This window comes from Phascolarctos cinereus, unplaced genomic scaffold, assembly GCF_003287225.1.
Source record: "Phascolarctos cinereus isolate Bilbo 61053 unplaced genomic scaffold, phaCin_HiC Scaffold_4;HRSCAF=312, whole genome shotgun sequence".
NCBI classification, from domain to species: Eukaryota; Metazoa; Chordata; class Mammalia; order Diprotodontia; family Phascolarctidae; genus Phascolarctos; species Phascolarctos cinereus.
The window spans coordinates 17743352-17763705 of NW_027555847.1; the positions used below are offsets into that span (position 1 = coordinate 17743352).

The 20354-nt window shown below is 41.4% G+C and overlaps 1 protein-coding gene across 3 annotated transcripts in view; it reads right to left on the reverse strand.

Annotated features, from left to right (window-relative positions):
- Positions 1-20354, reverse strand: part of PDE1C (phosphodiesterase 1C) — a 443465-nt gene that overhangs the window by 339517 nt on the left and 83594 nt on the right. For all 3 annotated transcript variants that reach the window (XM_078152096.1, XM_020968958.2, XM_020968961.2), the window contains exon 3: positions 7048-7219. In XM_078152096.1, coding sequence (XP_078008222.1) covers positions 7048-7219 — 172 coding nt within the window. The remainder of the gene's footprint in view (positions 1-7047; positions 7220-20354) is intronic.

Consider the following 20354-nt stretch of genomic DNA (forward strand, 5'->3'; position numbering starts at 1 on the left):
CCGACAAGCATGGGAGATGGGATGCAAAGTATGGAGCAGCCCCAGCCGGGGAACCTCAGACCAACTCCTTTGTTGGCCTTATAGCACTTACTCTGTCTCTCCCTCTAAGCACGCACTCACTCTAACCTAAAATGGCTCCCTCTATTTCCATGTGAGGTTTGAAGATTCTTAGGTCTCTTACATTGTAGCTTCAAGATGTTGTGCATACTCCAGGGGGCCAATGCACTGGCCTTGATAATTCTGCTCTTTTGAAAAATCAGTGGATATAGCATGAGCACTGCATGGATGTTGTAACAATGTGATGATGATGATGATGATGATGATGATACATCAATAGAAAAGCTTTGAACCAATGATTGATTGATTGATGGAAAGGAGAAATAGGTTATTCTGGTAATTCAGGACTGGGGTCATCACCACAAAAGATTATGCAAGTCACCCCAAACACGTCCAGACTTCAGGATCAGTATTTTTGCTCTTCGGTCATTTTAGTTAAGTCTTATTCTTCGTGACCCCATTTTCATTTTCCCAGCACAGACACTGGAGTGGTTTACCATTTTCTTCTCCAGATCATTTTATAGATGAGCAAACTGAGTCAAACAGGGTTAAGTGACCTGATCAGAGTCACACAGCTAGTAAGTGTCTGAGGTGGGATCTGAACTCAAGTCGTCTTGATTCTGGGGCAGCTAGGTGGCACAGTGGATAGAGTACTGGGCCTGGAGTCATGAATGCTCATCTTCCTGAGTTTGAATCCAGCCTTAGCTGTGAGAGCCTGGGCAAATCACTTAACTCTGTTTGCCTCAGTTTCCTCATCTATAAAATGAGTTGGAGAAGAAAATGTCAAACCACTCCACTATCTCTGCCAAGAAAAACCTCAAATGGGGCGCAAAGAGTTGGACACAACTGAAAAACAAATGAACTGAACACTTCCTGACTCCAGGTCTGGCACTCTATCAGCTGCATCACCTGGTTGCCCTGATGGTCAGTGCAGATATTATAAAAGTAAATGATAGAAACTCTCTCCAATGTATCACCGCAGACTGCTAGTATTTAGTGCCTCCAAAATACCTAGCAGCCACGATTTATTTAGTGGTTGTAATTACCCATCAGAAGCTTGCTGTGTTTCATGAACTAACAAGGACACATCCCCAAATTACAAATCCAGCCTTCAAAATACCCTGGAGTTCTTAAGCAATAATTACAAATAAATTGTATAGGAACCAGTCATGTTTTCACCAGCCAAACTATTTCCCACAACTACCCAGATGTAACAAAGATCCATAAAGACTTGGGAATCACAGTTTTAATAGACGTAATCAGCTAAATACCCGTACTCTCCAGGTACATGGAACAAAACGTTTTCAAAGTTTAGAGACGGAGTACAGAAATCTAAATTACGTGCGGTACCTTCCTATCATCCCCATCATCCTGTCTGCTCTGTGGGTTGGACCATGGATACTTCTGATAAGTCCACAGGACAAGAGGCAGCTTCCTCAGACTTTTATTATTAAAAGCAGCTACTGTAGCCACCTGTTCAACACCGCACAGAACATCAAAGATAAAGGCTAGAAACTTGGCCCAGAGAGGCTTTTAAGTAAATGCCATCAAGAAGAATACAGTAATAATAATAAAAATAACAATAATAAATAATAACATTTCTATTGCTCTTTCAAGATTCATAAAGAGGTTCCCCTTCATATGCTGCTCTCTCTGAGCCTCACATCAATGCTGTGATGTAGGTACCAAGGGGATTTTTTCTCTTTCTAGCCCTGTAAGGAAATCCCAGTAAGAAGCATCTTCTACTACAGTTGATAGGCAACTTCTCCGTAATTCAGAGGCTCAAAGAGTTGCCTGGACCATTCAGAGGGAGTAACTTGCTCTCGGTCACACAGCCAAGTCCCCAGGAAGGACTAGAACCGAGATCTTCTTTATTCTACTGCCAACTTCCATCCCACTAAACGATTCTGCCTCTCCCACACTCAAGTCTGTCCTCTACCTGTGCCCTTCCCTAACACTAGCCTCCATGCACTTAGATCCAATCAAGTAGAAAAGGAGAGGGCTTGGGGCCAACAAAGTTATCATTATACACATTTCATAGATGAGTAAACTGAGGCTTAGAGAGGTTAACTGGCTTCTCCAAGGACAAATAGCTACTAAGCATTAGAGGTGAAATGCCAAAATGTCTTCCTGACTCCAGGACCAATACTCTTTCTACTGCTCTATACTGCCTTCCAAAGGGCTTCAAAGCAACCAGAGAATGTGCCCTTCGCCCTAACACATGCACCATATGCTTGATTGGTTAAAGAAAAAATGAAAACAAGCTTTAGCCAGCTAAATATAGAAAATGAGGTATCCAAAACAGGACCAGATGGTCATCCCCAAATGAGTCTACCCAGTGACCACTCCCAAGGCACTCCCCAACTTGGCCACAGACCTGGAAGCATTAATACCTCGTTGGCAAGGTTCCCAGTGGGCAGTACCCTGCTGAGGCTGGAAATGAAGGCTCTTTTCCATTTGTATGTTTGTACATCACCACCACCAATACACACACACACGCACACACACACACACACACACACACACACACACACACACACTCAGAGCTTTCAGCTAGAAAAAGCTCAGGGAGACTATGCATTGTTCTCTTAAGTCCCCTAGTGGTAAATTCTGAGTGTCAGGATATTAACCAGCCTCTCCTGCATCATTTCACTGCAATTAAGGTTCAATAGTTCCTTCTATTATTCTATAGAATAAGAAGATTGAGCTGGGAGAAGGCCACAGAAGTCATACAATACAACAAACATTTATTATGTACCTACCATGTGCCAGGCACTGGGCAAGGTGATAGACATACAAAAGCTAGACACAAAACAGACCTTAGAGGAACTCAGCACTAGACAAAGGATTTCATGCAAACACAGAGAACTCGATAAGAGTGCTACAGGTAACTTTCAGGAGTCACAACCCTTTCTGTGTCATTATTTAACCTAAAATACCTCCCTAGAATCATATAATTTTAGAGGAAAAGGGGAATTTGTAGATCATTTAGTACAACTCACTTGTTTTCCATATGAAGAGACTACTACCTGTGTGATCTTAAATAATCCACCACCTCTTTCTGAGCCTCAGTTTTCTCATCTGTAAAATAAGAGAGTTAAAAGACCTGGTATATATAGTACCTTTCAGCTCTAGAGCTGTGATGCTATAAGCCTCTGCAAGGCGACCTGACTAAAGTTACAGAGTTAATTGGTGGTTAAGCTAAAGCAATAGGGTCAGGCCTATCATACATTGTAGACAGGGAAAACAAAAGTCTTACACCACGGCCCGAAAGGCCAAACTGGGGAGAGGTACATGATCAAACAAGGGACAGAGAGAGTCACAGAGGATAAACTAGATGATTTTGGTTATAGAAAATGTAAACATTTTCACACAAACAAAACCAGTGCAGCTAAAATCAGAAAGGAAACAAGTAACTGTGAAAAATATTTGGAGCAAGTTTCTCTGATGAAGACCTCATATCCAAGCTCTATAGGAAGCTGATTCAAATTTATAAGAATAAGAGCCATTTCCCAATGGATAAATAGCCAAAGGATACGAACAGGCAGTTTTCAAAGGAATAAGTCTATGTTATCAATAATCATATTAAATAATGCTCCAAAGCACCAACAATTAGAGAAATGCAGACTAAATCAACTCTGAGGTTCCGCCTCATATCTATCAAATTGGCAGAGATAACAAAAAGGGAAAATGACAATTTTGGAGGGGCTGGGGAAAGGCAGGCATACTAATATTCTATTGGTAGATCTGAAAATTGGTCCAGTCATTCTGAAAATAAATTTCCAAAATTATACACCCATTAAAGTATATACATCTTTTTACCAAATGACACCATTAACAGGCCTGCATGACAGACAGATCAAAAAAAAAAAAGAAAAAAAGAACAAACCCATGTATTAAAAAATATTCAGAGCAGCTGTTTTTGTAGTGGCAAAGAATTGGAAACCAAAGAGTGTCTATCAATCGAAAAAAATTATGAGGGTAATGGTATAATATTGTACCATAAGAAATTACAAAAAGAATAATTTCAGAGAAATTTGGTAAGACTTATATGAACTGATGCAGAATGAAGTAAACAGAACCAGAAGAACAATATATACAATAACACCAACATCGTGAGGGAAAACAACTTTGAAAGACTCTACAGCTCTGATCAATGCAAAAACTAAGCACAATTCCAGAGGACTGATGATGGAACAGACTACAAAGAGGTAATGAACTTAAGATGCAGAATGAGACATTTTCAGATGGGGGCAGTGTGGGAATACTTTTTATTTTGCTTGATTATTCAAGTTTTTTACAAGAGTTTGTTTTTTTCTGTATTGCAGGGAGAGGGGAAGGTAGTGAGAGGGACAATGGGGCTGGGGCTAAAGTAGACCAAAAAAAGGACAAGAAAGAAAAGAAAGCAAAGATTTAATTTAAGAAATTTTCAATAGTCAGAAGAGAACAGAAATTAGGCCAGAATAGATGAACATGAACGCTTTAAAAGTTATATGTTAATTTTATTATGTATTTTAAAAGAAAAGCAAGCTGTATACAATATTCATTTTCATATATAATCCTGATTTTAGTACATTTCACTATGTACAATAGAAATGCTCATTTTATTTAATGTTTACTAAGATGGGATTTTTTAAAATCCCAATAAATAAATGAAGTGGGCCAAAACATCTTTTTTTAAATCCTTCTGAGACTATCTGCAAAAAGATTCCTGTTCAACCTTGGGGTATTTAAAAGTGAATTCTCTCAAATTTTTAAAAAGCAATTAATATTCATAGAACAAAAATTGTTCCCAAAATTGAGAAAGAAAGCACTCTATCGAATTCCTTTTATGAGACAAATATGGTCCTAATCCTAAACCAGGAAAAGATGAAAGAGAAGCATTATAGACCAATATCACTCATTAATATTAGGGCAAAAGTTTTTAATAAAAGCCCAGGAAAAAGATTACTGCAATATATTATGAAATTATTCAGTGTGATTAAGCTATATTCATATAAGGGATATAAGGATTCAACATTAGAAGACAACTAGCATTATTAATCATATTAAAAACAAAAGAAAACCACAAGATTATATCAAATTAGACATAGAAAAGCCTTCCATGAAATACAATATTCCTTTGTGGTTTAAAAAAAAAAGCATGAGCACAAAAGGATCATCTTTTATGTAATAAAGAAACATATATAACCAAATGCTAACACTATTCTAATGGAGAAATCCTAAAAGCTTCCCCATAAAGACAGAGGTAAAATAAAGATATCCAATCCCTACCTCTATTTTTGACATAGTTCTAGAAGTAGAAGAATTAGCAATAAGACAAAAGAAAGAAATTAAAGACAAAAACATGAGCAAATAAATCTAAATTATCTCTATTTACAGATAACATGATGGTTTATTTAGACTACCTCTGGAAAACCATCAAATCGCTTACTTAAAATGATGAATAGCTTCTGTAAAGTAACTGAACACCCCACAAAAAAATGGTTAGCATTTCTATAAAGCAATAACAAAAACTTGGAGGGTATAACATGAAGGGAAATTCCATCCAAAGTAACTACAAAATACATAAAATACATGGAAGCCAATGTACCACAACACACTCAGAACAGCATAATAAATCTAGGCTGATAGAATGGAAGCAGCGAGGAATCCTGTATTGAGAGTTCTGAGACAGAGCCAAGAACAGATAAGACCAGTGATAAGGACTGTAAGCAGACAAACTTTGGGCCAAAGAGGCCAAGACAAACATTTCATTTCACATGATCCAGCTAAGTAAAATACTCTAAGGTTAATTTTTATTTAATCAAAGGATAAATAGGAAAGGGGAGGAAGGCAGAAAACTAAAAATACATGTTTAAACAGGAAGGTGCAAGAATAAATACTTAATGTTGGTGAAGTAAATAGATCATTGCCAAACAAAGTAGGAAGATTCACATTTGAATTTAGGCGGGAAATTCTGCTCATACTACTTGTTTGATCCTAGGAGCATTCCTTTTAAAGGTACAAGAGTAGAGTAAAGGATAAAGTGTAAAGGATAGAGCAAAGGCTGTAAAACACACATTTTTTCTCTATATAGAACAAGTATATCATCTACCTTTGCAACCAAAACACTCATTTGGCCAATTCAGATTGGATGCTCAAGTGAACCCTTTTCCACAGCATTCAATAACGACCTCAATTTAAATACTATGACCAATCAAATGTCAAAGCCAATCAAACACCAATGAGAAAAATCGTGTCAATCAAATGCCAACCCTGAGTACCAATGCTAAATACCACCACCAGTCAAATACCAAAACTGATTAGACACCACCATCAGTATAATACCAATGCCAATTAAATACAACCTTGTTAAATAACAGCACTGATTACACACAGCTGTCAGTTAAGTACCAACAGCAACTAAACACCAATACAAACCTTTCTGGGGGTTTTGGGCTCACAGGAAGCATAGGAAGATTCCCAGATAAGGAAATGAATTTTATCTGTGCAGATCAGCAGCTATTCTGCAAAATACAGTCCTACAGATTTGCCTGGAACTGGCCCCAGGTCACTCCAGAACCTGAAGCCAGATCTCTCGATTCCAGTTTCTGTCAGCTTCCACTATGCTGTCTCTCAATTAATTACAACTGCTAATTAAATGTCCACACCAACCAAATACAACCACCATTTAAAAAACAATGCCAAGAAAATAGCAACACCAAATTAATACCAATATCATGACTAATTAAATGTAATCTCTAAATAACCATACCAACTGAGTACCAATACCAAACGCCATCAACCAGTTAAATACCAATGATATTTTCACAAAACCTAAGAAAATCAAGCCAGGTATCAGACTGCTATTGACCATAAACTTCCATCCTCAACCAATGTTCAGTTAACACAAAAAGATGAACTTAAGAAGAAACAGTTTGCTGATCTGATCAAGAATAATACCATTATCAACCAACCAGAGAAGAAAGGTTCCACAATCCACCAAACCTGAAAGATGTCTTCACTAAGGCCTCAGGGCTGTCCAGTTGGGGCAGTTCATCAGCTAAGATTTCTTCTGGTGCCCGAGGATCATGAACGATCGTTGGCTTTGGCTTTTCCTTGACGTTCCCGGTGAGTCCATCAATAAGAGAATTCCACAAGAAGTTCTGTGATTTGGACCCTTGAATCCAGAGAAAGAGCAAAGATTAAAAAAAAAATCAGTCACTCAATAAGCTGCCTTCCCAATACCTGAGAATTTAACTCATGAAATAATACAATCCTTGATAAACAAGGGATTTTCCATTTTTAAAGGCATGCTAACTGGGCATTGTAAAATGCCAAGTCATTACCTCTGAACATGCTAGATTGCAACAGATAAAATATCCCTAGGCCTGATCCGAAAAAATATCCCAAGTTCGTGTCCCCAGAAAGCTCAATTCATAGCCCTCACCCTCAAAATGTATCCACAGGATCACAGACAGAGCTGAAAGCGACCTCGAAGGCCATCTGGTCCAGCCCCTCATTTTATAGCTGAGGAAGCTAAAACCCAGACAATTAAATGATTTGTCCAAGGTCACCCAGGTTCTGTGTATCAGAAGCAAAATCTGAAGCCAGGTTCTCTGACTTCAGAGCCAATGACCCAAGTTTCATCAAGCCATCCCTCAGAGTGTCCTCTGTCTCAATATGCCCAGTCTTCTGGGTAACCCAGGGAAAGCCATTTAATCCCATTGGGCCTCAATTCCTTCCATGGCTTGTAGCTAAATGATTCTTAACCTCCTTCCAGCTCCAAGAACCAAGGGGTTTAAGGTGATAAGCTTCTTTTGATATCCAGGCCCTCAGGGCCTTGTCTCACTGATTCCTAACAAAAAGTATTTTTTGTACTTTTTGAAAGATGAGAAAGTAAACAGTAATGACCTGCCACCCTCAAAATTTTGGCTAGTAACCTGGCCAGCTTTCGGGAAACCCATCTATACTTTTCCATTATGGAGTGGCACCATTGGTCAGAAATACTGGACAATCAGAAGCCTACCAAGAGTTGCCATTTTAGGGAATACATTAGATCTTCAAACAGGAATATTGTGTTTTTTCTTATTATTCAATTATTTTTGTTCCAAAGTTTTACTGATTCATTTTACAGATGAGGAAACTGAAGCCTCTTGATTTTAAACCACAGTAATTTTCTAATACACCCTTCCCTCCTCCCAGCAGAATCCTCTCTAATAGCAAAGAATAACAGTTAAGCAAAACCAACTCATAGAGAGACTTCACAGGACAGTGTATGCAGCATTCCATACTTGAGGTCCACCGCCTCTCTACAGAGAGTACAGAAGCACGTTTCATCATGTGCCCCCTAGAATCATGGCCGGTCATCACATTTAGTCAGAGGTCAGTTGTCTTTCAGTGTTGTTTTCATTTCCATTACTGAAGTCATTGTGTATAATTTCCTCCTGGTTCTGCTTTCTTCCCCCGGTATTAGTTCATACAAGTCTTCCCATGTACCTATGAAATCCTCCATATTCATTAATTCTTATGTCACCATACTATTTCATTACACTCATATCTTCAGATTAGAATATCATCCTGGTAAGAACAGGTGGCACAGTGCCATAGAGCACTGGGCCTGGATTTGGGAAGACCTAAGTTTAAATCCAGCCTCATTTCCGAGCTATGTGATGTTGGGCAAGTCACTTAACCTCTATTTGCTTTAGCTTCCCCAACTGTAAAATGGGGATAACAAAAGCTCCTACCTCCCAGGTTTGTTGTGAGGGCCAAATGAGATAATATCTCTAACGTATTTAGCACAATGAGTGGAACATAGTAGGTACTATATAAATGCTAGCTATTATTATTATAAAATCATAGATTTAGAGGCACCTTGGAAGTCACCAAGTCCAATCCACTCATTTTACAGATGAGAACACTGAAGCACAGAAATGCTAAGTGACTTCCCCAAGGCCATACAACCAGTAAGTGTCTCAAGTGGTGTCTGAACCCATCACCATCAATAAACATCTATTAAGCACCTACTATGTGCCAGGCTCTGTGCTAAGTTCAGGGGATACAAAGAAAGACAAAAACAGCCCCTGCCCTCCAGGAGCTCACAGACTAACGGAAGAGACAGCATGCAAACAATAATGTACGTACAACATATATAGAGGGTAAGTGGGAGCTAACCTCGGAGGGAAGGCACTAGCAGATGAGGTGACCACCTCCTGTGCAGATGGGGTGACCAGCTCCTGTGCCCCATCTGTTGCTCTTGCTCAGCCATTTCCCATTGTCAATGGGCAACCACTTTTTATTATAACTTTTGGAGACCACACAGAGCACTGAAATTAAGATGCTGGTATCAACGGGACTCATAGAGAAAATGTGGCAGAGCGGATATGTGGGCTCAGAGGTCCAGCCTTAAATGCTTGAAGGCCTAAATTCAAAATCTGACCCTGACATGGGCTGTGTGACAACTAACAAGTCACTTAACTGGGTGCTCCCTAGCAAGTCTGTAAATTAGAGCAAAGGTGGTGATCTGTATCAGAAAAGGGCATTTGTGAACCAGGAATTCCCCTACTGCTCCACCTCTTGCCTTGGGATGAAATTACAGGTCTGAAAAATGCAAACTGAATACTGTGAAATTATAATGACCCAGCGTGGGGCCAAAGAAAAGATATGAAGATACACCTTCCTTTCTTCCTCCTTGTTTGAGGTGGGAGACGATGGGTGTGGAACACTGCAATTTGCTTAATTGCTTCTCCTAGCCCAACTTCTTTTTTCAGTCTTGGTTATAAAGAATTGTTCTTTGAAAGGGAAAGGATGAGGGATATATTGGGATTAAAGGTGATATAAAAACAAAAGTTTAATATTTTTGTAAAAAGAAGAAATCACAGATCCAACCCCCTCCATCCAAAAAAAAAAAAAAGGAACTCAAAACACCATTATTAGGCAACGAGGTGGGACGGTGGACAGAATACTGGACTTAGGAAGATCTGAGTTCAATTCCAGCTTCAAACACTAGCTGTGTGATTCTGGGCAAGTCACTTAATCTCGGTCTGCCTCAGTTTCTCATCTGCAAAATGGGGATAATAATTGCACCTACCTCCTAGAGTTGTTGTGAGGATCAAATGAGATGAGATTCATAAGAAGTTTCACTAACTTCAAAGCACCGTATAAATGTCAGTTATTGTTATTTATTATTTATTTTTATTTTTATTTTGCTTTTTGGTGAGGCAGTCAGGGTTAAGTGACTTGCCCAAGGTCACACAGCTAGTAAGTGTTAAGTCTGAGGCTGAATTTGGACTCAGGTCCTTCTGACTCCAAGGCCAGAGCTCTATTCACTGTGCCACCTAGCTGCCCCAGTTATTATTATGATTAAAATGAACTTTTTTTACAAAGGATATAAAACCCCTCATATTAAGATTATTAGCTGAAAATTAAAAACTGGCCCTTTGCATTTTGTCTCCTGTGTTGCCTTTTATTGCCTACTTTATGTGACCACAGGCAAATCCCTTAACCTCCTGGGGCCTCAGTTTCCTTATCTGTAAAATGAATGACCTGGACTAAATGGCTTCTCATGTCCTTTCCAACTCTAATGTTCCAGTCCTATGACCTGGGATAAGAAGTGATAAAATAGTCAGAGGCCTCAGGACCCCCACTCTCAGGGGCCTCCCCAACACAGACTAGTGAGTGTGTTGACTGCTTAAGGACTAGCTATTAGTGCTCCCCCCCAAAAAAAAATAAGCAGGGTTTCAAGGCTGTGGGCCTTGGACCCCAGGGGCTGCAGTTATTTCAAGGGGTTTGGGAATCCCTCTGTGCACCAAGTATTATCAATTTCATTTTTATTTAGCTCCAACAAAGTAGGCAGCGTGAATAATGGGTCTTGTGGTGACAGGCTCACAACATCAATGCTTCATTTGTGACTAATAAGAAAATTGTTTGTGCGGACCGCATAAATAATGTGTCACAGAATCAGAGAACTGTAGATGGAAAGCTGAAAGGGTCTCAGAGGCCATCTAGGGTGACCCTCCCATATCAGAGAGGAGGAAACTTAGGAGACTTGTCCACAGTCACATACCTGAATTGGGATCTGAACCCAGGTCCTCTGGATCCAAAGCCAGAGCTCTTACCACTGTACCACATTGCCACTTCTGTGTCTATGCAATGGAAGCCCAGCATACTGGGCTTGGCTTGGAGTCAAGAGGACCTGGGTACAAATCTTCCCTCTGACATTCATGACAGCTGTGTAAAAATGAATGACTGAACTACTCTGGTCTTTAAGCAACTCCCTAGAATTAACTTCTGCAACCACAAGGGTAGAACTGGAAAGGGACCTTAAAGCCATCTTGGCTAACCCCCTCATTTTACAGATGAGAAAACTGAGGTACAGAGAGCAAATGACCTGCCCAGGATCACATAGACAGAAGTGGTAGAGCCGGGTTACAATTTGTAGTAATGAAGGAAACTTTCCCCATTGAAAAAGATTCCAATGTATCTGACTGTCTCTCTGTCTTTATCTTTCTCTCTCTTCTTATCTCCCTTTCTCTTTTTTTTCTCTCTCTCTTCTTCTCTCTGGCTCTTTCTCTGTCTCTCTGTCTCTGTCTCTCTCTCTCTCTCTCTCTCTCTCTCTCTCTCTCTCTCTCTCTGTGTGTGTCTCTCTCTCTCTGTCTCTGTCTCTGTCTCTCTCTCTCTCTCTCTCTCTCTCTCTCTCTCTCACATACACACACACACACACACACACACACACACACACACACACACACACACCCCTACTGTAGTCCAAACTCTATCACTGGGATTATTGCAATGGCCACCTACTTGACCCCCCTTTCTCAGTATCACAGACTTGAAGAATGGGAATGGCCCTCAGAGTCCACCTAGTCCAGCCTGTCTACCCAGAGGGAGTCCTCACTGTCACATACCTGCAGGTGGTCACCCAGCCACCGCTTTCCTCTGTTCCACTTGGTACCAACCTTTTGAGCAAACTGGCCTTCCCCACCTTCCCTCCTCCCCATCTCTCCTGGTTCTGCCTGCTCGGGGCCACACAGAGCCAGACCAATCCCTCCTGCACAGGACAGTCAGCATATTCCCCCAGTCTCCTCACAGACTCAAGGCCCTTCACCACTGGGGTCGCCTCCTCTGGGGCTCCCCAATGTCCTTCTCAAAACTGTGGCCTCAAGTCTTTCCACCTTTCCATAAGCCCAGATCTGACCACTGTCCAATAAACTCTAGTGGCTGTTTACCGGGAGGCAGCTAGCAGCACCATGGATACAGCCCAGGGACCTAGAGTCGAGAAGACTTGAGTTCAGTTCAGCCTCAAACATTTGTATGACCCTGGACAGGTCATTTACCCTCTGCCTCAGTTTCCTCAGCTATAACAACAGCACCTGCCTCACAGGGCTGTTGTGAAGATCAAATTAGATCATATTTATAATACACCCAGCACACAGTAGGCACTACACAAATGCATATTCCCTTCCCTTCTCTACTACTTCTAGGATCACATGCAAACTGCTTTATTTGGCATTCAAAGCCCTCCACATGCTGACTTCAACTTGCCTTTCCAATCTTAGTATTCATCACCCCCTTTTGCACACTCTGTGGTACAGACAAACTAGCCCATCCCCCTTCCTCACACTCAGCATTCCACCTGCCCCCTCCATGGCTTTGCAGAGGCCGTGCCCGATGCCTAGAATGTCGTCTCTCCTCACCTCTATGCCTTACCATCCTACTTTCCTCCAAAGTTCAGCTCAGATGCCCCATCCCGCAGCAGCCTTTTCTCATGTCATCTTCTGCTAGGGCTTCCCTAAGAAAGTTATTTGTATTTATTTTACATACTTGGCATATATTTACATGTGTGTCTGTCTCATCAAATAAGGCATAAGATCCTTGAGGGCAGAAACTGTCTCAATTTGTCCTTGCACCCCCAGTTAAGAGCACAGTGCCTGACCCACAGCGGCGAGTTAATAAAGGCTTCCTGATGGACTAATTCAGGGACAACTAGTCAGCCTCTAGGTCACCTGCAGAAGCAGCTCAGAGGATTCCAGCACACACACACACACACACACACCTGCCTCTAGGCCCAGGAATAACCCATTTTCCCACCTGCACAGAAACTGGCCAAGACATCCCTACACATCTCCCTTCAGTTTTACTGTTGCGTGTTAGGTCCCAAATCCCTGAAGTTTGGAGGAGGGAGAAGCCAAAAAAATTTGAAAAGAAACTAAATTGTTACCTTATTTTCTTATTTCTTAAATGCTTAATAAATGTTTTTTTCATTCCTTCATTCCTTTAACAGAGCTCCCAACACAAGGAATAATGTTATATGATAAAATATATTGTTTATAATGTGTGTATCATATATGAAATATAATACAATATCATAATCTATTATAATGATATATATCTATATTATAATCTAATAATATTACATTAATTATATACTATTATGATTATATTTATATTGCATGTAAATTATATGATATTTAATAATGTTTTGATTTAATATATAATTATATTTTATAATCATATCATATAATTATATCATACCTCCTACTCACTGCAAGCAGCAACTTCCCAAATGCAGCTATCAGGCCAAGTGAGCTGTCAGGTTAATGTAAGACTCCGCAGACCTTCCCAGACATATGAGAAAAGTCACTGAAAACAAGCCCCATTTAAGGAACAGGAGCTGCTCACTTTAAACAGGCTGTCTGGGCTGGAAGCTTCTTCTGATGAGCAGGGCATTGACAGACAGGCTGTTTCTGCCACCTGGTGGTGATATTGTGGCATTACACTCTTGGTGGACAGTCCATGAAGCTGGTGTCTTTTTCCCTTCAAGGTTATTATGATGCCCTGCATTTAACATATGTTGTTCTTTCTTTAAGAAAGTCACATGATTTCTAAACCAGGGGACCAGAGGACAGGATCAGAGATGAAGCCTGATGCCCACCTCCTGCCAAAGAGGTGTGAATTTAAAATGTGCGCAGGTGGGGATCTGTTTTGTTGGACTCAGCATACTTGCTGGAAAGGTTTGATTTTTTTTTCTTATCATTCAACTGGTGTAAAGAAGTGAGAGGAAGGGATAATAAATATTTAGAAAATTAATCTACTTTTCACAAAATAAAATAGCATTGTCTACCAGGAAGATGGCTTGAGGTGCTCCTGTCTGCCCCTGAGAATCTAAGTCTGTTTGTAGTAAAGGCAATGATGGACTTGGAGTCAGGAAAATCTGGATTCAAATCCTGCCTCTGATATTTACTAGCTGCACAACCTTGCACAAGCCACTTAAGAACTGGGAACCTCAATTTCCTCTTCTGTATATTGAGGTTGGACTATTCTTCTACATCTCTACTTCCTGGCTTCCCTGACTTCCCTCAACTCCCAGCTAAACTCCCACTTCCTACCAGAGACCTTTCCTGATAGCCTTTATCGCTAATGCCTCCCCTCTGTTGATTATTAACTTATCTTATCTACAGCTCTTTGGTACATAGATGTTTGCCTGTTAGACAATGACAATCTTTTGCCTTTCTTTGTATCCCCAGCACTTAGCAAAGTGCCTGGCACATAGTAGACATGTAATTGATGTTTATTGACTGACTGACTGATGGACTGACTTCCAAGGTGCCTTCCAGCCCTAAATCTATAATGTTACCATCCAATTACCACAAAGAGGTTTGAAAATAGTGGTCTTTAAACTGTTCTTTTGCTCACAACCCGGTTTTATCTTTGCTCTAAGGAACTAGGCACACAGAGAAATCATAGAGGTTCACTTTGGGTGTGCGGTTGCCAGTGGTGAGTTCCACCCAATTTATGGCTCACCTAGGCAAGTCTACAATAAGACATATATCAGACACCCTGCCTAAATACTTTGCTTCTCCAAGGATCTCACTCAAACCCAAAGAAAATGGACCAAAAGCATTCGAGTAGAAAGGCAAAGCAGATACGATGTCTTTGATGTCTTTGATGAAGATACTCACAGCATAAATATAATATTGGACAATTCAGCAAACTTTTGTAATGGAGCAAAGTGCTGGATAGAAAGTTGAGAGGAATCAACACTGTCTCTTCTTTTGGACTAGACGTGTGGTTTTATTGGTCCTGGGAACTCTTCCTGGGTAAATTGTCTCTACTATACTCTATATCTACTATCTCTATCTCTATGGTATTGGGGCGGTGACCACTATCACTCACATTTGTATGGGGTTTTAGGTGTGTAAAGGGCTTTCCTCAAAACAACCTTGTGGCATAGATATTGCAATTATTGCTTTGCTAGGCAGCACTTTTGTGGTCACAAAGAACCCGAAAAAAAGAGGATGCCTGTCAATTGGGAAATGGCTAAATAAGTTGTGGTTCATGAATGTAATGGGATATGACTATGCTATAAGAAATGATGGATAAGATTTCAGACAAACGGCAGAAGATTGATGTGGAATAATTCAGAGTGAAGAAAACAGAGCCAGGAAAACAATTTGCATAATGACTAAAATTTTGTGGAAAGAACAACTTAACGATGAGAAATTACAAAGACTAAGCTTGACCCTAAAGAAAAAACATGAGACTTCTCTCCCCCCATTCCTTTGCAGATGTTGAAAGGGGGCAGCCTACGGAGCTCACAGGCACAAAACACGGCTTATAAAATGTCAGCTAGGTAGCACAGTGGATGGGAGTCAGACACTTCTACCTGTGTAACCCTGGGCACATCACTTAACCTCCATCACTTAACCTCCATCTGCCTCTGTTTCTTTATCGATAAAATGAAGATAATAATAGCACCTACCTCACAATGTTGTTGAGGATAAAATGAGACAATATTTGTAAAGCACTTTGCAAACCTTAAAATGCTAAATGCTAGCTATTACTATTATTTATTTTTTTATTTTTTAAGGCAATTGAGGTTAAGTGACTTGCCCAGGGTCACACAGCTAGTAAGTGTCAAGTGTTTGGTCTGAGGCCAGATTTGAACTCAGGACCTCCTGACTTCAGGGCCGGTGCTCTATCCACTAAGCCACCTAGCTGCCCCTTCGCTATTACTCTTAATGTTAGATTTTTTTTCCCAATACGTTGATTGGTTTTGTTGATTTTTTTCTCTCTTCCTCCTCAAAAAAAAAAAAAAAAAGAAATCTTTGCCAGAAGGGATGGCTAGGAGTGAGAGGGGAAAGAATTTGGGGGAAATGTAGGTAATATAAAAACAAAATATATTAATAAAAATCTATTTTTAAAAGGAAAAGGCCAGGGCAGCTAGGTGGCACAGTGGATAGAGCTCCAGCCTTGGAATCAGGAGGACCTCATTCACTTGACACTTACTAGCTGCGTGACCCTGGGCAAGTCACTTAACCCCAATTGCTTCACCCCCCCCAAAAAAAAGGAAAAGTCAGCTTTAGAGGATAAAAACCACGTCCTTTTTAGACCATCTACACACACTAATTAAGCCATTGTCGGGAACCTGAGCCAATGTACTTGCCACAATGAGGAGGCCAAAAGAGGCCAGAAACCACCTTGGCCAGCAAACACTGGCCCTCCCTGCTTGACAGTGAGGGATGAGAGGCAAGGGCAGCACTAGTTTAAAAAATAAACTCATTTTCCAAATGTTAACAAAGGAAAACAATGGAAGATCACAAGCAGGGTTGCTTCACCAAATAGCCAAGAGCCTCAAAAAGCCCAGCCTGAGAGAGGCTCGCCAGACCGGAGCATCGCAAGAGCAATTAGAGATGAAACTAATCGGATCGAAAACTCAGGCCAATCTGTCAGCATTTCTGTAAGAGCCTTTGTTCCTTATTGGTTACAATGGAATCTAGACTCACACCTCCCTCCCTGACACGCTACCTGAAAAGGAGAACCATGAGAAGAAGAGCAAAGCCAGGCCAAGCGTACACTGAAGGGATTCGGACTGGAGGGAACATAATGTTGAGAGCTTTGAGGGACCGACTGTCAAGATACCCAAAAGAAGGGAGGGGTAGTAAGTTCTAGTTCTCATCCCGCACTCTTTTCTTTGTGGGGGGAGGGGGGTTGTGTTTTGTTTGCTTGTTTGTTTTTTTAATGGAGAGGTGAACTAGATGAGAGATCAGGAACTGGTCGGATGGCCAAAGCCAAAGAATAATCATTAATGGTTCAACGTTGACATGAGAGGAGGTCTCCAGGGGAGTGGCCCAGGGATCTATGCCTGTGCTGTTTCAGTGACTTGAATAAAAGAATGGTGGAGGGGCAGCTAGGTGGTACAATGAATGGATGGAGCACCAGCCCTAGAGTCAGGAGGATCTGAGTTCAAATCTGGCCTCAGACATTCAACATTTACTAGCTGTGTGACCCTGGCAAGTCACTTAACCCCAATTGCCTCACCAGAAAAAAAAAAAAAGAATGGCGGGCACGTTCATCCAGTCTACAGGTGACACAAAGCAGAGAGAAGTAGCTGACTGATTGGTCAACAGTGTTAGGATGCATAAAGAATCTTGACAGACTAGAATGCTGGCAGACCACAGAGACAAAAACGCAGAACACGCAACATAGTCTGATAACGTGAACTGGAGAGGAGAGTTTGCCGACTGGTCGGGGGAGGAGGGGAATTAGGGAGGTCTAGAAGAGGTGCTGTGCACCGAGGATACAAATACAGGCAGAAAGAAAGGCAGGTCTGCCCTCAAGACTCTTACATTCTAATGGAGGATGGAAGACCACATGTACAAGAGAGCTGAAAACATGGTGGATTAAGCAAGGGTCAGCATGGTAGAGAAAGCTGGGAGAGTCAGGAGTGGAGCCAGGAGAGGAAAGAAGCTGTGGCTGACCTGGGGCTTTCCCTACAATGGTGGTTTGCAGTCCCCCTTCCTTCCCCCCCACCCCAATTCTCTAAGACTACAAATTATAGAACAGTTGTCAATAGGCATTGGTAGAGTTTCCTCACTGGACGTTCTCTACATGAAGGAAACAGTCCAGAGTGCACCTGCCCCCACCCACACCCCAGTATCTGTTGTTTTGTTTTGTTTTCTTTTCTTTTTTAAATAACAAACACTGTGGTTTCTGCTGAGCCTCCAAAGGAGAAACAGTGAGGTATGGTGGAAAGAGCCTGGATTCAAATGCCATTGACTATGTGAGTGACTCCAGGCTCTATATCTGCAAAATGAAGTGGTTGAACTAGATGCCCCCTTCTAGCTCTATCGCTATGACTCTTTGATATGAGCTGCTTGACCTTGGCCAAGTCACTTACTTATGACTCAGTTTCTTCATCTGTCAAATAAGGTTCCTTTAAGCCTTCTGTTTGCTCTCCCTGCCCCAAGCCTCTCCCCAGTCCAGGGCCTCCTCCACTCAGCTGCCAAAGTGATCTTCCTAAATCCTAAGTCTGATGGCATCATTCCATGCCTACAATTCTCTCCCTCCTCCTCTCCCCCTGCTGGCCTCCCTGTCTTCCTTCAAGTCCTCACTAATACTTTCCCAGTCCCTTTTCATTCTAGTGCCTTCCCCTCATTGATTATTTCCTGTCTAACCTGTTTAGAATTTGTTTGTACAGAATTATTGATGTGTTGTTACCCTCATTAGACTGGGAGCTCTTTGAGGGCAAGGACTGTTTGGCACCTTTCTTTGTATCTCCAGACTTTAGCCCAGAACCTGGCCCATGGCATGCACTCAATGCATGTTTACTAAGTGACTATGAATCCAATGCAATCCATGAGGAAAAAGCTTTGGATACGGAAGGGATTTCAGAGAGAAACCAGCCTGGCCTCCTCATCTCCTCCAGAAAGAAACTAAGGCACAGAGGAGTTAAGTGATTTGCCCAAATACAGCCCTAACGGCAGTATTGACATAGCACTTCAAGCTTTGTAAAGCACTTTTTGTATGTTCACTCATTGCATGCCCACAGCCATGTGAAGACTGTACTATTACAATGCCCATTTTGCAGTTAAGTGACCTGCCCATGGTCACACACATAATAACTTCTTGTTCAGTCCCTTCGGTCATGTCTGACTCTTCATGACCCTGTTTAGGGTTTTGTTGGCAAAGATCGTGGAGTGGTTTGCAAATTCTTTCTCCAACTCATTTTGCAGATGAGGAAACTAAGGCAAACAGGATGAAGTGACTTGTCCAATGTCACGCAGCTAGTGTCTGAGGCTGGATTTGAACTCAGGTCTTTCTGACTCCATCCTGCACTCTATCTACAGCACCAGTCAGCTGCCCCATAGTAACTATCAGGGCTAAATTCAAACTCAAGACCCCTAACTCCAAGTTCAGAGCTCTGTCCAGCTCCATCAGCTAGCAGCCAGCTCCAGAGCTGGACATCTGGTCCAACCACCTCATTTTAGAGATACAGAAACTAAGACTCAAGAAGATAATTAACTGGCCTGATGTCATACAGATTATAAGCAAGGGAATGAGTATCTGAACTCACATCTGCAGCCATCCACCCCAACAATCTATCAACCAGTCACCAAGGACTTAAGGAAAAATAATACCCAAATCTAGTCCCACTCACAGATTCAGGTCTGAAGGGAGCTTAGAGGTCATATACTCTACCCTCTCACTTTACAGAGAGGGAAACTGAGGCCCATTGAAGTAACAGAGATGAGGTTCAAACCTAACTCCTTTGACTCCAAGGCTGGTGTTTATCCCACTGCACTATTCTGCCCCACCCCTGCCACCAATGTCTCCAGGAAGGCTGTTTCCAATGAGGTACACTGAGAAAAGCACCAGAAAGAAATGTGACATTAAGGCCACTCCCTTCATGGAGGAAGCTCTCTCTGTCCTTGTCCAGGACTCAGTGTCACCAATAATTTCCAGGAGCTAGCTTGTCATCAAATGAATGGATGGATGGATGAATAAATAAATGGATAGATGAATGGATGGATGGATGTGGATGAATAGATGAATGGATGGAAGGATGGATAGATGAATGAATGAATGAATGAATGAATGAATGAATGAATGGACAGTTAGATGAATGAAGGAATGGCTAGATAAATACATGAATGGATGAATGAATGGATGGATGGATAGATGAATGAAATAAAAGGCATTTGCAAAGTACTTACTATGTATCAGTGACTGTACTAAGGGCTGGATGCCATGCCAATTCAGTGAACTGACTTCCAAGGTTGCTTTTTCCCTCCCTCCCTTCTCCCCTCTACCCAACTTTCAGTTTGCTCCTAGTTAACGTTTTTTCATTTTGATTTGTCTCTTGTCTTCTCTCCTGACCTCATTCACATTCTACCCACTCTTAGCTTTTTCCTTCCAAACAGCCATGTGAATTTGCAGGCATCTGTTGGAGCTCATTCTGAACTGAGTGGCAAACTTCCTACTGATATATGGAAACCCCTCTTCCAAGGGACATTTCAGCCTCACAGATTAGA